The sequence below is a fragment of the Sciurus vulgaris genome (genome assembly GCF_902686455.1).
Source record: "Sciurus vulgaris genome assembly, chromosome: 11".
NCBI classification, from domain to species: domain Eukaryota; kingdom Metazoa; phylum Chordata; class Mammalia; order Rodentia; family Sciuridae; genus Sciurus; species Sciurus vulgaris.
This window is the reverse complement of record NC_136472.1, coordinates 108,382,059-108,396,751: the sequence shown is the minus strand read 5'-3', so window position 1 is coordinate 108,396,751 and position 14,693 is coordinate 108,382,059. Positions and strand designations below refer to the sequence as shown.

At 44.1% G+C, this 14,693-nt stretch overlaps 1 protein-coding gene across 12 annotated transcripts in view; it reads right to left on the bottom strand.

Annotated features, from left to right (window-relative positions):
• NCAM1 (neural cell adhesion molecule 1) overlaps positions 1-2,012 on the bottom strand; it is a 292,962-nt gene extending 290,950 nt beyond the window's left edge. For 4 of the 12 annotated variants that reach the window (XM_079102816.1, XM_079102817.1, XM_079102807.1 and 1 more), the window contains exon 1: positions 1,688-2,004. In XM_079102816.1, the coding sequence (XP_078958942.1) occupies positions 1,688-1,739 (52 nt within the window). In that variant the 5' untranslated portion in view covers positions 1,740-2,004. Of the gene's footprint in view, positions 1-1,687 lie in introns of all 12 variants that reach the window. The other 8 variants (XM_079102806.1, XM_079102810.1, XM_079102811.1 and 5 more) reach the window with 5 other exon arrangements.
• Positions 2,013-14,693: the final 12,681 nt, after the last annotated feature.

Sequence of the window (14,693 nt, the reverse complement as noted above, 5' to 3'; positions counted from 1 at the left end):
GGAGCGCAAGGATGCTCCAAGTAGGCGTGAAAGAGGCGAGAGTGGGTGAGCACGGGCGGGCGGGACTTAGAGACCGCTCGGTGACCACCCAGTCTCCATTTTATATCCTCAGAAATTGTCGGGCAGGCGGGGCACGGCCTCAGGGCGGGGTCTCTCCCGGCAGGGGACGAACGAGACCGTTACGCTGGAACACCGGGAGACGGTCCTGGCAGTTCAGGCCGCCACCCGCGCCGTAATAAAAGCCTCTCGCGGCTTCCCGCCCAGCCAGCCTGGCTCTGATTGGTCGCCATGGGAGAGACCCGAGTTGGCTGGAGGCGGCGGCCGCCGTTGCTCGGGTGCCGCCTGTGGTGGGGGCGCACAGGGTGCTCCCCGGCCCGCCCCGAGCGTTTCTCCACCCGGGCTTTGCCCTCCAGGGCAGGTACAGCGGCACCTGGCAGCGGCGACCGCGATGCACGGTCCCCGCCGCCCGGCTTTCTGCCGGCGCTTTCCAGCACACGTTCCCAACCTACTGTCCGCCCAACCCACCCAGCTCTCTGCGGCCCCAGCTCCTTTTCTTCGTCCCCTCCCGTCTGTCAGCGCCAAAGCGCAAATCCTTGGGTGGGGTTGGGGAGCCGCTGGAAGGGAGGGTGGGCACGCACAGAAGAATTTTGCAGGGAGGCCGAGATGGAAATAGTCAAAATGAAATGCGCCTCCCTCCCGGCTGCCTAGGTTCTCTGGGCGGCGGCACAGCCCCCGCCACCCGCGGCAACATCCCTACAGTCTTCCTCCCAGCTCCCTATTGTTCGCACTTTGCCAGGATAAGGAACCTCGCCCAAAGAAAGGAGACTGGGGTGAGGTGTTGCGGGCGGCTACCTGCCATTCTTCCCTGGCACCGTGCAAAACTGGGCTCGCGGTGCGTGTAAAGGCACACGCGCGCACACACATCAGGCAGCCCAGATCACGCCCTCCTCGCCCTCCGCCCCTCCGCACTTCCTCCTGTCAAAACGCGGCGCTCGACCCTCCCATCCCTCCGTGCTCCCGGCCGAGGGCAGGCTTTGCAACTAACCAGCAATTTGGCAAATGAAAAACTAACGTCATATGGACGGGGGTGCGACAAGGGCCACCAAGCCCTGCGATTCTGCCCATTTCGCCCCATTTTACAAACCGTTATTTGGCCCGGGGAGGGCGGGGGGGACGAGGACAGCGAGTCCCACTTTATTACACCCCAGGAAATAACGATTAGGGGCGGCTGTCCCGGCCTTATTGTTCACTCTTTCAGGAGCCGGGGCTGACAAACCCCTTCCTCGCGGAATGCGAGGCAGTGCGGAGGCACCACCCGAACCGCGGCATCCCCCGCCCCGCTACCCGCCTTCAGGGAAGGAGCGCTGCCCATCGCCAGTGCGGCCGCAGAGTCCTCGGGAGCTAGCCGGCCCTCTCCTATCGCCGCCCGCACACAAAGTGGGAAGGACGGGCGCGCAGGAGGGGCACCGGGCGCTCGCGGCGCAGGGAAGCAGCCCCCGTCCAGCGCAACCCGGGAGGGCGCGGGGTTCAGCTGGGCAGCAAGGGCGACGCGCTCTTTTCTCAGCTCAACGAAAATGACCCGTCTTAGCCTTCCACCTAAAGCCACCCAAAATAACAGTGTTCCTCATGGGAGGCGTAGGTGGAAGGGACAATTAGCAAATCAGATTGAGAATTTTAAAAAATGTACCTGCGGTTCCCAGGAAAAACAAAGTCCAGATGAGATCCTTAGTTTGCAGCATTGTAATCTGCGAGCTGGGAGGGATGTTCTTGCCGCGGTAAATTCTGTGCCCCCCCCTTTGCAGCGAGTGTGGACGGCGGCAGAGCAACAGACCTAGGGGCAGACAATTGCCAGGCTGAGTATGATTATTTTTGCAGAATTGTTTCCTGCCAGCGGCTGCCGAGCTGCGTTCACGCGCTGATCGGAGAATGAGTGACAGTCCCAGCCTCAGCACACTCGCAACTCGGAGATCCTTGCGCTGGCCCGGGTTCGCTTTGATGGAACTGGGGATGGGAGCGGGGGGCGGGGGGCGGGGGTGAGAACCTCACTGTGTCCTTCCACCACGCCGGCCACAAATAGTGCCGAACATCAAGGAGGTAAAAGAGACAGGGGAGTCAGATGCAGCCGCCTGCAAAACGCGGCCTGGAGCTATCGAGGGAGCCGGGCTCTTTCACACGCAGTCTCCCAGACAGAGCTGGGATTTCTTCTTTTCACACTTTTCCCTCATGCTTTTCACGGTCCCTCCTACCACCCTTTCTTAATCAGGATTTTGGATGTTTTAATAACTAGTAAAAATAAAAACAAAATCTTAGGTTTGGTTAGGTTTTCAAAGTTGTGGAATCCCTTCATTTAGATCCTAAGAGCCTTGCAACACAGGACTACTTTTTTTTTTTTCTCAAGTGCAGAAAATTAGAAATTTGAAGAGGGATGTGGGTTACTCTTGCTGGATTTTTTTTTTTTTTTTTTGTATTGTTTGTTTGTTTTGTCCTGGCTTTGAAGTTTGCTCTTCCACAGAGAGGCAACACAAGACAAGGCAGCAGCTCCCAGGGGAAGGAGGTGGAAAGCAACTTAAGTTAGAAGAAAAATGCAGATGTTTAGAAGAAATTTCCAGAAATAATCTAAAGAAATGTTTTCTTGTTTATCAATACTTAAATCTGTAGTCTTATTTTTTAAATAGCCAAGACTTTTATGTAGGTATTATGACACAGGAGCAATGTTAAATAATATTTTCCTTCAACAGGACACAACACAATGTCGATTCTCAAGGATATTAATGAAGAATATTACTGAGATACAAAAACAAAGACTTCAATTAATCCTACAGCTGTGTTTTAAAAAGAAGTGGTGGAAGGGATTAGGGTGAAAATAAACAGATTTGAGCACCTGAGCAAGGCTTGGGTGTGTTTGAAACAAAGGGGAAGATGTCCTAGAAGTGGGATTGCCCTACAGCCCTGCACAGTGAAACCCTCTGACCTGGGAAGATGTCATGCACCAAGCACTGCCATTTTCTTTAAAGAGCAGACTCCCTATTGCTGTTGCACATTTTAGAAACCCATCCTCTGCTGGCTGAGCAGCCGCCCTCCATCTCTGGAGAGGCCCCATCTCCTCCTGCTTCCTCCTATATGCTATCAAGCAGGTCACATTAACAAACTGTGGTTTGGACGCCTTTTAAAAGCACTTTCTCCCCTAAACTTACCTTTCCCATTTACTTTGTAATATTTATCTTCTATCAATTATAAGCAATTTAAAAATACAGAAAAGGAGAAAGAAGGCTCTAAAAATAATCCTAAGCCCCACGGATTTCATAGATACCCACAAATTTTCTAAGTCTTCTATCTATCCATGTGATTTTTATAATGGGCATACTAGTAGCAATTTGGAGCTGTGGAACTGCCTGCCTGTTTTCCTTAATGTTTCATTATAAACATTTTCCTGGAGCTATTAAAAAGCCTTTCTAAGTATTTTAAAAACTAATATTTTATTCTAAGGGTGATTGTTCAGTGGTTTCTCCCAACATTGGCTATTGTTTCTGAGTTTGAGGATATAAATAATGCTTTTTTGGACATCTTTCAATAAATATTTGTTATAAAACCACTGTGGTTAGTCCTATGCTTGGTTGTAGTGGACCATATATGCTATTGTTTGGATCTGCAATGTCCCACAAGGCACATGTGCTAAAGACTTGGTCCCCAGGGTGGCCATATCGGGAAATGGTGAAACCTTTAGAACATGAAGTCTAGTGGAAGGAAGTTGAGCCATTGAGGTGTTTTCTTGAAGGAGAAACCGGAGTGTGGTCCTTGTGCTCTCTCTCTCTCTTCTATATCCCAGAGTGATGAGGTAAGCTGTTTCCCCTGTCACATGCTCCCCACAACCACTGTGTACCACCAAGCAACCATGTGCTGAAACCTCTGAAGCTGTGAGTCAAAATAAAAATTTCCTTTTTATAAGTTGTATATCTAAGGTATTTGACACAGCAACAGAAATTTGATTCTCTCTGCATATATGAATATTTATATATGCTAATGTATAAAATTACCCCCCATGAAATTTTATAAATGTATGTATATGATCACATCAGACTTTTTCCTAAAGAAGAGGTTCTGTTAGTAGAGAAAGATGAGGTGAATAGGCCAGAGTGGGTGTGAAGTTTGGGGGACCCAAAACAGATTTTTCCTCATTTTACCACCAAGAGTGAGAGACACTCTCATTCTTACAAACCTCCCTCCTTATAGTCCTTGTCAGTAAAATTAAAAGATTCCTTGCTATTTTTCTTCCCAAATGTCCCTATTTTTAGCTTTTCAATGTAGACAAGTGTGGAAATCCTATCTCACTTCAGAATGACTGAGGGTTTTTTTTTTCCCTGCCTCTCTCTCCAGCCCCTCCCTGCCCCATGTAGCTGTTGATCTCTGTTGTAATGACTCATTCTAGAATTCTGCCCCAGTTACTCCAGTCCACACTCTGATATCTCTCCCATGTTCCTTTAATAGAGTGCCTCACTCGTCTCTAGTTCCTCAGCTCTGCTCTGCATTGCATTTCAATTCTTCCCTGAACCTTACTTTTAAATGGGACAAAACTGCTGCCCTCCCCAGACCTCTCTCCCCAGAGAGAGTCCCAGGCTGTCAGGCACACACACATCAATGAGCATCTACTGTGCAAAACATCCATGGGATGGAAAGAGAGGAAGGAGACACCCAGGCTGTGTTAGAGAGGGAGCTTTGTTAGTAAATCAGAGCATGGTCTAAGAAGACAGACACAGCAAAAGAGGCCATGACAGTACTCTGGGTAGTGTGGAAGGTCCTAATCAAAGGCAGTGGGGCAGTGGGAAAGGAAGCAAAGAGGAGCACAGATTTGAGAAACACTCCAAGAACAAAATAGAATTTCAGAAGTTTCTACTGGAGTCTGAGGCAGAGGGGGAAATCCAAGTTCCTTTTATGCATTCAACAAATATGTTTCAAGTATTAATTAAGTGTCTGATACCACTCTAGACATGAGGGACAAAAGCAAGTCTTCACTTTCTTCAGCTTCCATACTTACAGAGAAGAGAGAAAAGAAATTATCAGACATCTAGTATACAAATGGTAGTAAGTACCAAAAAGAGCAATAAAGAGAGGGGGCAGGGGTAGAGAGTTCTGGGGTGGGGGAGGATTATCACTTTGTACAGGGGAGTAATATGAAGATATTTGACAAAACTCTAGAAAAAGTGATGACTCCAGAGTCTCCAACGTAGGCACTTAACAGCTGCTGGTAATAGAGATGTTTGAGGGACATCCAAGTACAGATGTATAGAAGACAGAACATTTAAGATACGGACAGAAGGAATTGCCAAAGAGATAGCAAAAAAGTGATTAGAAAGAAAGGGAATTGAAACATCATGACAGTGTCACAAAACCTAAAGGAGAAAAATGTTTTGAAATGGTCCAGAAAGATGAAGTTTTAAAAGAGATTCCTAGAAGGTCCTTAGTGGTCTCCGAGAGCATTCACGGAGTGGTGGGAAAGGGAGACGTCACTGAGTCAGGGATGTGGCCCACTCTCCCTAGCAGTGGATGATGAAGGAGTGTGTGATAATGGGAAAGAAGGAAGGGGTCTTGAAGGGGTTTTCCTTTTCTTCCCTTTTGGTGTGAGAATTTTGTTATCAAGTTATAAAATAAATATAGTTATCAACTCGTGTTCACCCACTATTACCTTATATACTAAATCATCTTTGAAAAAATGAACTTGGACTAGAATAAAGTGCCCTCATTTAAGGCTTCTCTCCTTTTGCTGTTGTAAAGGGAACCTCAGATATGATCTCAGAACTCACCAGCTACCCTAAGAATTCTATTTCACTATTGACATGGGTGAAATGCATGGGAAGCACAGCAACTTAAGACCAGTATAGGTGACTTGGGGCTACAAGGGGCTGGAAAACATTGTGTCCAGATCATTGAGCATAGGCCAGGAAAGCATCAGTCCCAGGAGGTATAATCAAATCCCAAACCTAAAGAGTGAAAGTCTCTAGGGAATCTTCAGAACTCATTCTTAGCTTCTCATATTCTGGATCTGGCTGATACCAGAAATTACTTCTATGTTCTACTACATGTAAGGCTAAAGTGGCATGCTTCCCTCCTTGTTCAAGGTTAATTCAGGTCTTGACTAAGGACTCCTAGACACTCTTAGCAGTCAATTCTGCTGAAAGATACTAGGAACTTCCTGAAGCAGGGGAATGAGACAGTCGACCCAGAACCACTGCTTCTCTGTGGCAAGTTGTACACTCACAACTTCAAAGGATGCCTTTCAAATCCCACTCTTCATATATTAATGGAGTTGTTATGACAATTTTTCTGGCATCAATGGAAGTAAAGCATCAAGGAAGAAAGAATTTTGGGGGGGGGGGTACAAGAGGTTTATTAGGGAGTGCTTTCAGGATCAACAACCATGTTGCTGGGGAAGAAAACAGGTTGGGAAAAAAGATAAGTAGGGCCACAAGTAAGACATGACAAGGACTCGGTCCCAGGAGAATACTGAAACTTTCTTGCCGTTTTCAATGGAGATTGCACACCATTTTACATCCCCACTGGCAATGCATAAGGTTCTAATTTCTCTACATCCTTGCCAATTCTGGTTATTTTCTTTCTCCTCCTCCTTCTCTTGCTTCTCTCTCTCTCTCTCTCTCTCTCTCTCTCTCTCTCTCTCTCTCTCTCTCTCTCTCTCTCTCTCTCTCTCTCTCTCCCTCTCTTTTTCTTATTGGATAGTCATTCTAATGGATATATCTCATCTGCGGGGGCACTCATTGTGGTTTGAATTTTCCCTAAGCATTGCATTTCCATAATGCCTAGTGATTTTGAGCATCTTTTCATATACTTTTTGGGAATTTCTGTATCTTCTTTGAAGAAAAAGCCATTCGAGTATTTTGTTCCTTTTTAATTAGGTTGTTTGTTTTGTTGTTAAACTGTATGTGTTCTTTATATATATCCATTTCTTATATAGCCAAATCTTATGATTTGCAAATATTTTTTCACTCCATTTTCGCTTCGTTGGTAATATCATTTAGATACAAAAGTTTCACATTTGGCTGAATTTCAACTAATCTATTTTTTTGCTTGTTGCCTGTGCATTTGGTGCCATGTCCAAGAAATTATTGCCAAATTTATGACCTGTAGGTTTTCTTCTGAGAGTTTATAGTTTTAACACTTACATTTAGGTTTTTGATTCACTTCAAGTTAATATTTGTGTATGGTGTAGGTAAGGGTTGAACTTCATTTGTGTGTGTGTGTGTGTGTGTGTGTGTGTCTACTTTTCACAGTGCCATTTGTTGAAATGACTGTCCTTTTCCCATCAAATGGCCTTGTCACCCTTGAAAAATTCATTTGACCATGTGTACTAGGTTTTATTTCTGTACTCTATTCTATTTCATCAGTCTGTATGTCTGCCTTTGTGCAAGCATCATACTGCTTTGATTACTGTGTTTTTGTAGTACATTTTAAAATCAGAAAATGCGAGGTCTCCAACTTTTAAAATTTGCTTTGGCTATTCATTCAGATTCTATGTGAATATTAGGATGTATTTTCCTATTTCTATAACAAGCATCATTGGGATTTTGATAGAGATTGAGACATAATCCTATCTAAACTGCCAAAAGTTGTTATTTGGACTAGTATGGGAACAAGGCTGACATCTTAAAGGCGAGTATACTATACAGCAATCTTACTCCGGAGCTGTGGGAAACTGAGTCACAGAGGACTATCACAAACTGCCAATTTGGAAATTCTATTCTTTTTGATGTAGATATAAAGGGATGAAGGAGGATCAAATCACGAGACTCAGACCATGGGAAATCACAGTAAGCTAACAGAGGAAAGATGGATTTAAATGTTTCCTTGACCTTGAAGTGAATTCAAACTCCAATTTCCTTAACTTTCTGTTTTATCCTTAAAAAAAAAAAAAAAAAATCTCTGGAACAGGTGATTTTAAAGACTGGAGAAAGGAACCAGGATCTCCATATAAAGATATGAAGACATTATAAATCACAAAGTATGACTGAGTTTATGTCCCCCCCCCCCCGTCTGTTTCTCCCCCCGCCCCTTTCTCTCACATAGCCTCCCGCATTGTATTCAGCTCCTAGATTTGGACAGCCCAAGGTCAAATCCCAGCTTTTCCACCTATTATTTCTGTGGATTTGGTAAAATTACCCACAGTGGTAAACCTCATTTTTCTTATCCATACAATGGAATTGGGGTAATCTCTCTCTCTCTCTCTCTCTCTCTCTCTCTCTCTCAGGCTCCTTGTGAACATTAAAAATAATGTACATAGGAGTCATAGCACAAGTTTGTCATTCTTTCATTTGACAGATATATGTTGAACACCTATCACATTCAAGGCACTGTGTTAGTGGTTAGGAATAAAAAATGAACAGAAAACTCATGTTTACAGGGATGTTAAGAAGATATAAAAACTGAACAAAGAAACTAAAATGTTATATTGTAATTGGAGGCATGTAAGAAACAAAAAGGATTCCTTGATGAAGAGTGATAGTAGTGGTCTGCTTTAGATCAGGGAAGGCTTTCTGGAGGAGGTGATATGTGAGGTGCAGCCTACAGAACGTGAAGTACCCAGCCATGCAGACAGCAAGTGGAAGTGTGCTCCAGAAATGTGCAAAGACCTTGCCCTCAGCAAGACCTGGTCAATTCTAGATACTAAGAGAATGCCAGAATGACCTGGATGGAAACAGCGAGGGTGGCAGGGACAGGATAAGGCTGGAGCAGTACACACGAGCCACCTTGAAATTTGCTAAAGTAAAGAGTTTGTATTTTGTTCAAAGTTCAAGGAAAGCCACTGGGGTATATTCAGCAGCAGAGGGACTTAAGTTGTCTTAGCTATTTTAATAGCCATTCCAGTTGCTGAGTAGAGAACAATAGCCCATAGGGAAGCATGAATGGGGATGGGGAGGCTAGTCAGAAACCACTGCAGAAATCCAGGAAAGAGATGATGGAGACTGGGAAGGTGGTGGCAAGAAAAGTGGAGATACAATTGACCAAACTTGCTGAGAGACCCGAGAAAGAGAGAGGAGACGAGAAGATGTAGATGACAGAAGTAGGAATTAGTTGGAGGAGAATTGAAAGTTCAATTTTGGATAAGTAAGGTCTCCCTGTGAGACATACAAGTAGAGATATCAAGTCGCAGTTGAGATAAGAGAGCCTGGAATTCTGAGGAGCGATCTTAGCAGGAGATTCATATTGCAGAGTCATCAGCTTGAGCAGAATCTAAATTGAGGGCAAGGATGAGATCACCTGGCCAAAAACATGGATAGGGAAGAAAGGAGGGCCCAGGTTTTAACCCTGAGAAACACCAATATACTGAACTCAGCAAAAAAGATTGAGATGTGGTGTTAGAGAGGCCGGAGACCAATTGGGAGAGAGTAGTATCTCAGGATGGAGAAAGGAGGAAGTTCTGCAAAAGAAGTTTGTGTTGCTCTGGTGAACGCAGCTGAGAAATCAAGTGAAAGGCCGAGAAGTGTTGGCAACAGGAAAGAACTTAGGTTAGGAAACTTAATGGGGAAAAAATACTCTGGGCTCAAAATGGGGACCTAGTAAATGTTAGCTGCAACCGTAACAGTAGTAGGCTTCCTATCATTCCTTCTCTGAGCTTCTGCGATGATAGAAGACAGTAGGGGTGGGATCAGGGCACAGTGTTGTAGCACTGGTGGATAAGCTTGCACAAGTTGAAGTTGGTCTTGTTTTAAGAACTCCCACACTTTCTGAATGATCATTATGTAGTTGTGGTCAACTAACATTTTAGAAGAATAGTTGATATGTACTTGGGGTAAGAGGGAAAAATATTTTCTTTCCTCCCCCTTCTACCTGTACTTCCCCAGTTTAATGCTGTCCATCCACCTCAGCCCCATTCCTCTGTGTGGTTGTATTGCTTTCCTTAGTCACACACCAAAACATGAACTGGCATCGACTCCAGCACCAAAGAAAGGGGCCTTGTAGATCTCTCCAGGTTGATCTGAATCTTTGGGGCCAGAGATCCATCCGGGGAGTTTGTGCCATCCTCTTAACTAAACACAAGCACTTTAGAGAGTGAGAGAAGAATTAAGAAAAGGAAAAGCAAGATGGCAGACATTCATTATGGATAGCATTCATTTCATTTACACACTGACATCAACACCACCAGTTCTTTACAAAAAGAACCAAACCATTTTCTCTCTGATGCATCCACTGTATTACATCTGCCTTGGAATTCTTACAGCACCATCCTGAAGAAGCACTGTCTAAGAAAATAGTGTTGCTGGTTCTACGCTATTACAGATCCTAAAGAGTTCTGAATTAAAGTCAGTTTGGGTCAAATGAACCCCCATTCTTATCTTCTAAAGACTGCCAGCCATTTTTGTCCTTGTTTCTTTATTCCTTGGATGCCAAGTTTTCCATAGAGTCTGAGCGCTCCTGGGGGCTCCCAAGAGACATGGTGCTCATTCCAGCCACACTCCAGAGGAGAAATTCCCTATTGCATCAGCAAGATCTGTGGAGTGAGCCAGGCATGCTGCAGCATGGGAGGCTCCCACCCCAACCACTATCTATCCTTACATCAGCAAAGGAGCAATCAAGAGGAAAGATACCACTCGGAGAGCCTCTGAGCAGGGAAAATGTGATAAACACCAGACCACTGGCCCTGCTGCCCCTCTCTGCCCCCTCAGTGCCCCACCATAAATGTCACTCTAATGTTTGCTGGAAGAATGAGATCCATAAACAAACCAACAAAGGGCTCAAGGTTACTTTGTTCTGGGACTTGGTCCCAGGACTCTCCTCAGTGACATGAAAGCTGTTCAGGCCTTCATCATGTCCCACATGGATTGCTGCCACAGCCTCCTGACTCATTCCCTCACCCCCATTCTCTCCTCTTCAAATCCACCTCCCTACCCCGTGAGCCATCTTCTTAAAGAGAATGGCTATGAAAAGTTAAAAGTATCACTTCCTTACATAAAGCCCTATAAGGGCTTCCCTTTTTCCTTAGAATGAAGTGTGTGCCCAGGAAGGTCTACCATGATTGGGGCTGCGCAATCCCTAGTCTTACCTCTTGCCTCTACCTGTGCCCCATTGTGGACTGGAGTAACTGCGCATATCATCCTGCATGGGCAGACTTCTGTTGTCCTGGTTGATGCCCACCCATCTTCTAAGACTTGGTTGTGAATGAAGTCATCTCTTCCTCAACCCTTCCCACCTCTTGCCTCTCACCCCTTTCCTCTGAGTTGGTTGCTCTTCCCAGAAGCTTCCGAATTTCACCTCCATCATTCCACTTGCATCACACACTCTAGTTTAATTGTCTATGTTTTAATCAACATTTTTGCCACTGTGACTAAAAGACCCAACTAAAACAATTTTAGAGGAGGCTCAAGGTTTCAGAGGTTTCAGTCCATAGACAGCAGACTACATTCCTTAGGACTCAAGATAAGACAACATCATGGCAGAAGAGTGTGGCAGAGGGAAGCAGCTCACAGTGATCAGAAAGCAGAGAGACTCTACTCTCTAGATACAGAATATATACCCCATGGCCATGCCCCCAATGAACCACTTCCTCCAGCCACACCCCACTTGCTTCCAGTTACCACTCAATTAATCCCACCAGGTATTAATTCACTGATTATGTTAAGGCTACAACCCAATTGTCTCTCCTCCAAACCTTCTTGCCTTGTCTCATACGTGAGACTTTGGGGGGGACACCTTGTGAGGTGTCCAAGCCATAACCATCTATTTCCAACTCTATTACCTCAACTAGCCAGTGACATTCTTTAGACAGAGGCTTTCACTATGATTTCTGTATCATTACCACCTAGCATGCTGACCAGCATGTATGTGTTCAGTGCTTATTGTAGAATGAAGGAAAAAAGTCATCAATAACTTCTTTCTGGCCTACTTGCCTTGGATGTGGAAAAAGCCACCTTTCCACTGAGTTGCTCAGGGAACAAAACATACAGGGGAGACAATTATAGATCTGGCAAGTAAAGCCACATTTTATAAGATATTTTACAGAAAATCTGGGGTCTCTATCTCAAACCAGTCTCTGAAACTGATCTCTTCTGGTTCTGAGTCTCTTAACCTTCTTTAACTCAAGAACTTCTGTTTCCTTACCAATTCCATCCTGCTTATTGTCTGTGAAACTCAGGGACCCTGGTACCATGCCCACCTTTACAGCAGCTTCTTCTGGAATTAGGTTCCTCCTCTAAGCTCTGGAATAAGAGCTCCCAGGTCTTTGCAGAAGAGATCTGTCCTGGCTCCCTGCTCATCACTCCCTCTCTCTTAATCTTATGGACTTCTCTTCCTTCTGTCTAATGCTCAGTCTCTTTCTGCTTTTGCTAATGCAGCTCATGATGAAATGGAGTGACAAACCCCCATTTTAATGCTTTTCCATTTGCTTAGTAATTTCAGGTTGCTTTTCCCCCCTGTGATTTGTAAACGAGTGAGTGGGGAGTTATTCCTCTTACTAAAAGGTCACAGCATAGACTCTGGCTCATCCACTGGCAACATTTTTATTCACTTTGTCCACTAAAGTACTGAGAATGCAAATAATTTCTATTTTAATTAACTTTCCAACAGCGTTAGGGAGTTTGGAGCCTTAGGTAGCAGCTTCCCAACTTCTTAGCATCTTGCTCTTCTTTCTGCACATGCCACCACTACCAGCCACTTGTGTACATTCCAGTTTGTTAATACTCTTCTCAAATGTGATGCTCAGGGAAGAGCCCAACTCTCCAAGAGAGGTCTGGCTGATGTGGAGGTCAGTGAGGTCAGGCCACCTCCAATAAGGATGCTACAAATTGCTCATTCAGTTCAGGATCACTCAGGTTGATTGCTGGCTGAGAAGGGGTTAAAATTCCAATACAGACTGTATTGTCTTCTTCATCCAACCTGACTCTTGTCCAACGATGCCTCAGAAAACCTGATGAAAGAGAATTTATAGAAAACAAAAGGTCTTTCATATTTCATATTGCAAAGTAATTCCCAAAGGGTCATTATTTTTTTGGGTATTGGGGATTGAACCTGGGGGTGCTGTACCCGTGGGCTACATCCCCAGCCCTTTTGATTTTTTATTTTGAGATGGAGTCTTGATAAGTCATCAGACTGGCCTCAAACTTGAGATTCTCCTGCCTCAGTGTCCCAAGTAGCTGGGACTACAGGTTTGAGCCACTATACCTGGCCTAAAGGATCTTTTAAATAAGTTACTCCCTAAGTACACCATCTAAATATTCCTATTTGTTTATTTTGCACCTTCTATATTGCAGTACTCATTCTAGGCACAATCAAGTGTTATATAAGATACCTTCTTTCTCCTTGAAGGTAAAGGAGAAGAATGATAGGAAATGAATACTGATACATGCAAATCACTCTACTCACCTAATTTTCTTTAATCTACAGAAGACTTCCTGAGGTACTCAGAGAAATTATGTAAGTTATTCAGAATCAGAGAAGGAATGTGTAGTCCTGCATCAGTCAGCACAAGTTAGGATCTGCTGGGATAACAACCAACCCCCAAGTTTCAGTGGCTTAAAAATAACAGATTATTTTATGTGAGTTGAAATTTTGTTCTGTATTGTCCTGACTAGAGGGATTCCAAATGAGTATGACTCCGTCTCATCTCCAAGCTTTCTGATTATGGAGCAGAAGGAAAGGAAAGGGTGACAAGGCAAATGACACGTAAGCTCATCAGCTTTCCACCTGGAAGTGGCCACATAGCTTACACTTTCGTTTTCTTGACTGAAACAAGCCATATGAACATCTATTCCTGCAAGGGAGCAGGGAGGTAAAAACCAATTGTGCCCGAAGGGAGAATCAGAAATATTTAATGAGCAGCCTAATAACTGCCACAGGCGCCAAAGCCCATGTTCTTTTCTACTACACTACACTCACAACTGGGGGGAAGATTAACTACTTTCAAAGAGGCTGGGGGCAGAGAAACATAAATCCAGGGAGTTAGGAGCCACTACCAATGGAAGATCAAAATCAGGAATGAAGATAAGTTATCTTTGAAATATACATGAACATCAGTGAGGAATGGGATCCTTTTGACATGATTCAGATTTACCCACTAAATTTACAAGCACCTATAAGAATATATACAAGGAGAGAGACCTTGCTATCATGAGATCTTTTAGAATTTTAATAACCAGGACTTGGTTCGAAGACCCAGTATGTAATAACCAATTTCTAGCTAAAATTTACATTATGACAAGGTTTCTGAGTATAAGGAAAGAGGCTGTCATCTTTTCCTCAGTTCTTTCCCTTGCATATTCACTACAGATGAGAACACCAGAGACTGAGGTAAATTTCCATTTATTTCTGAAATAATATCCTAGTAATTAGCTACACATTTAAAAGTAATAAATATGAATAAGGAAACCAAGCTCGGGAGAACTGCATAGGCCCACACATAGATAGAGGTAATTATGGAAATCCTTGTAAGAATCTAGGACTCCTAGATAAAGCCTCACCTTTCCTAGGCATAAATTCAGAGGCAGAGGTGGTGACATCAGGTCCTTGTGCACTGCATTAGGCAACTGCACATATTGTTTGTCTAATATCGTCATGCTTAGTCATTGAGGGGCTTAATTATTCAAAATCAGACACACACATACACACACACACACAATCTTTCGGCTTCTTCATGTTAGAAAGAAAATTCTTTATTCTGAAACAGATTATGAATTTAAATCCCAAGATTGCAAAAT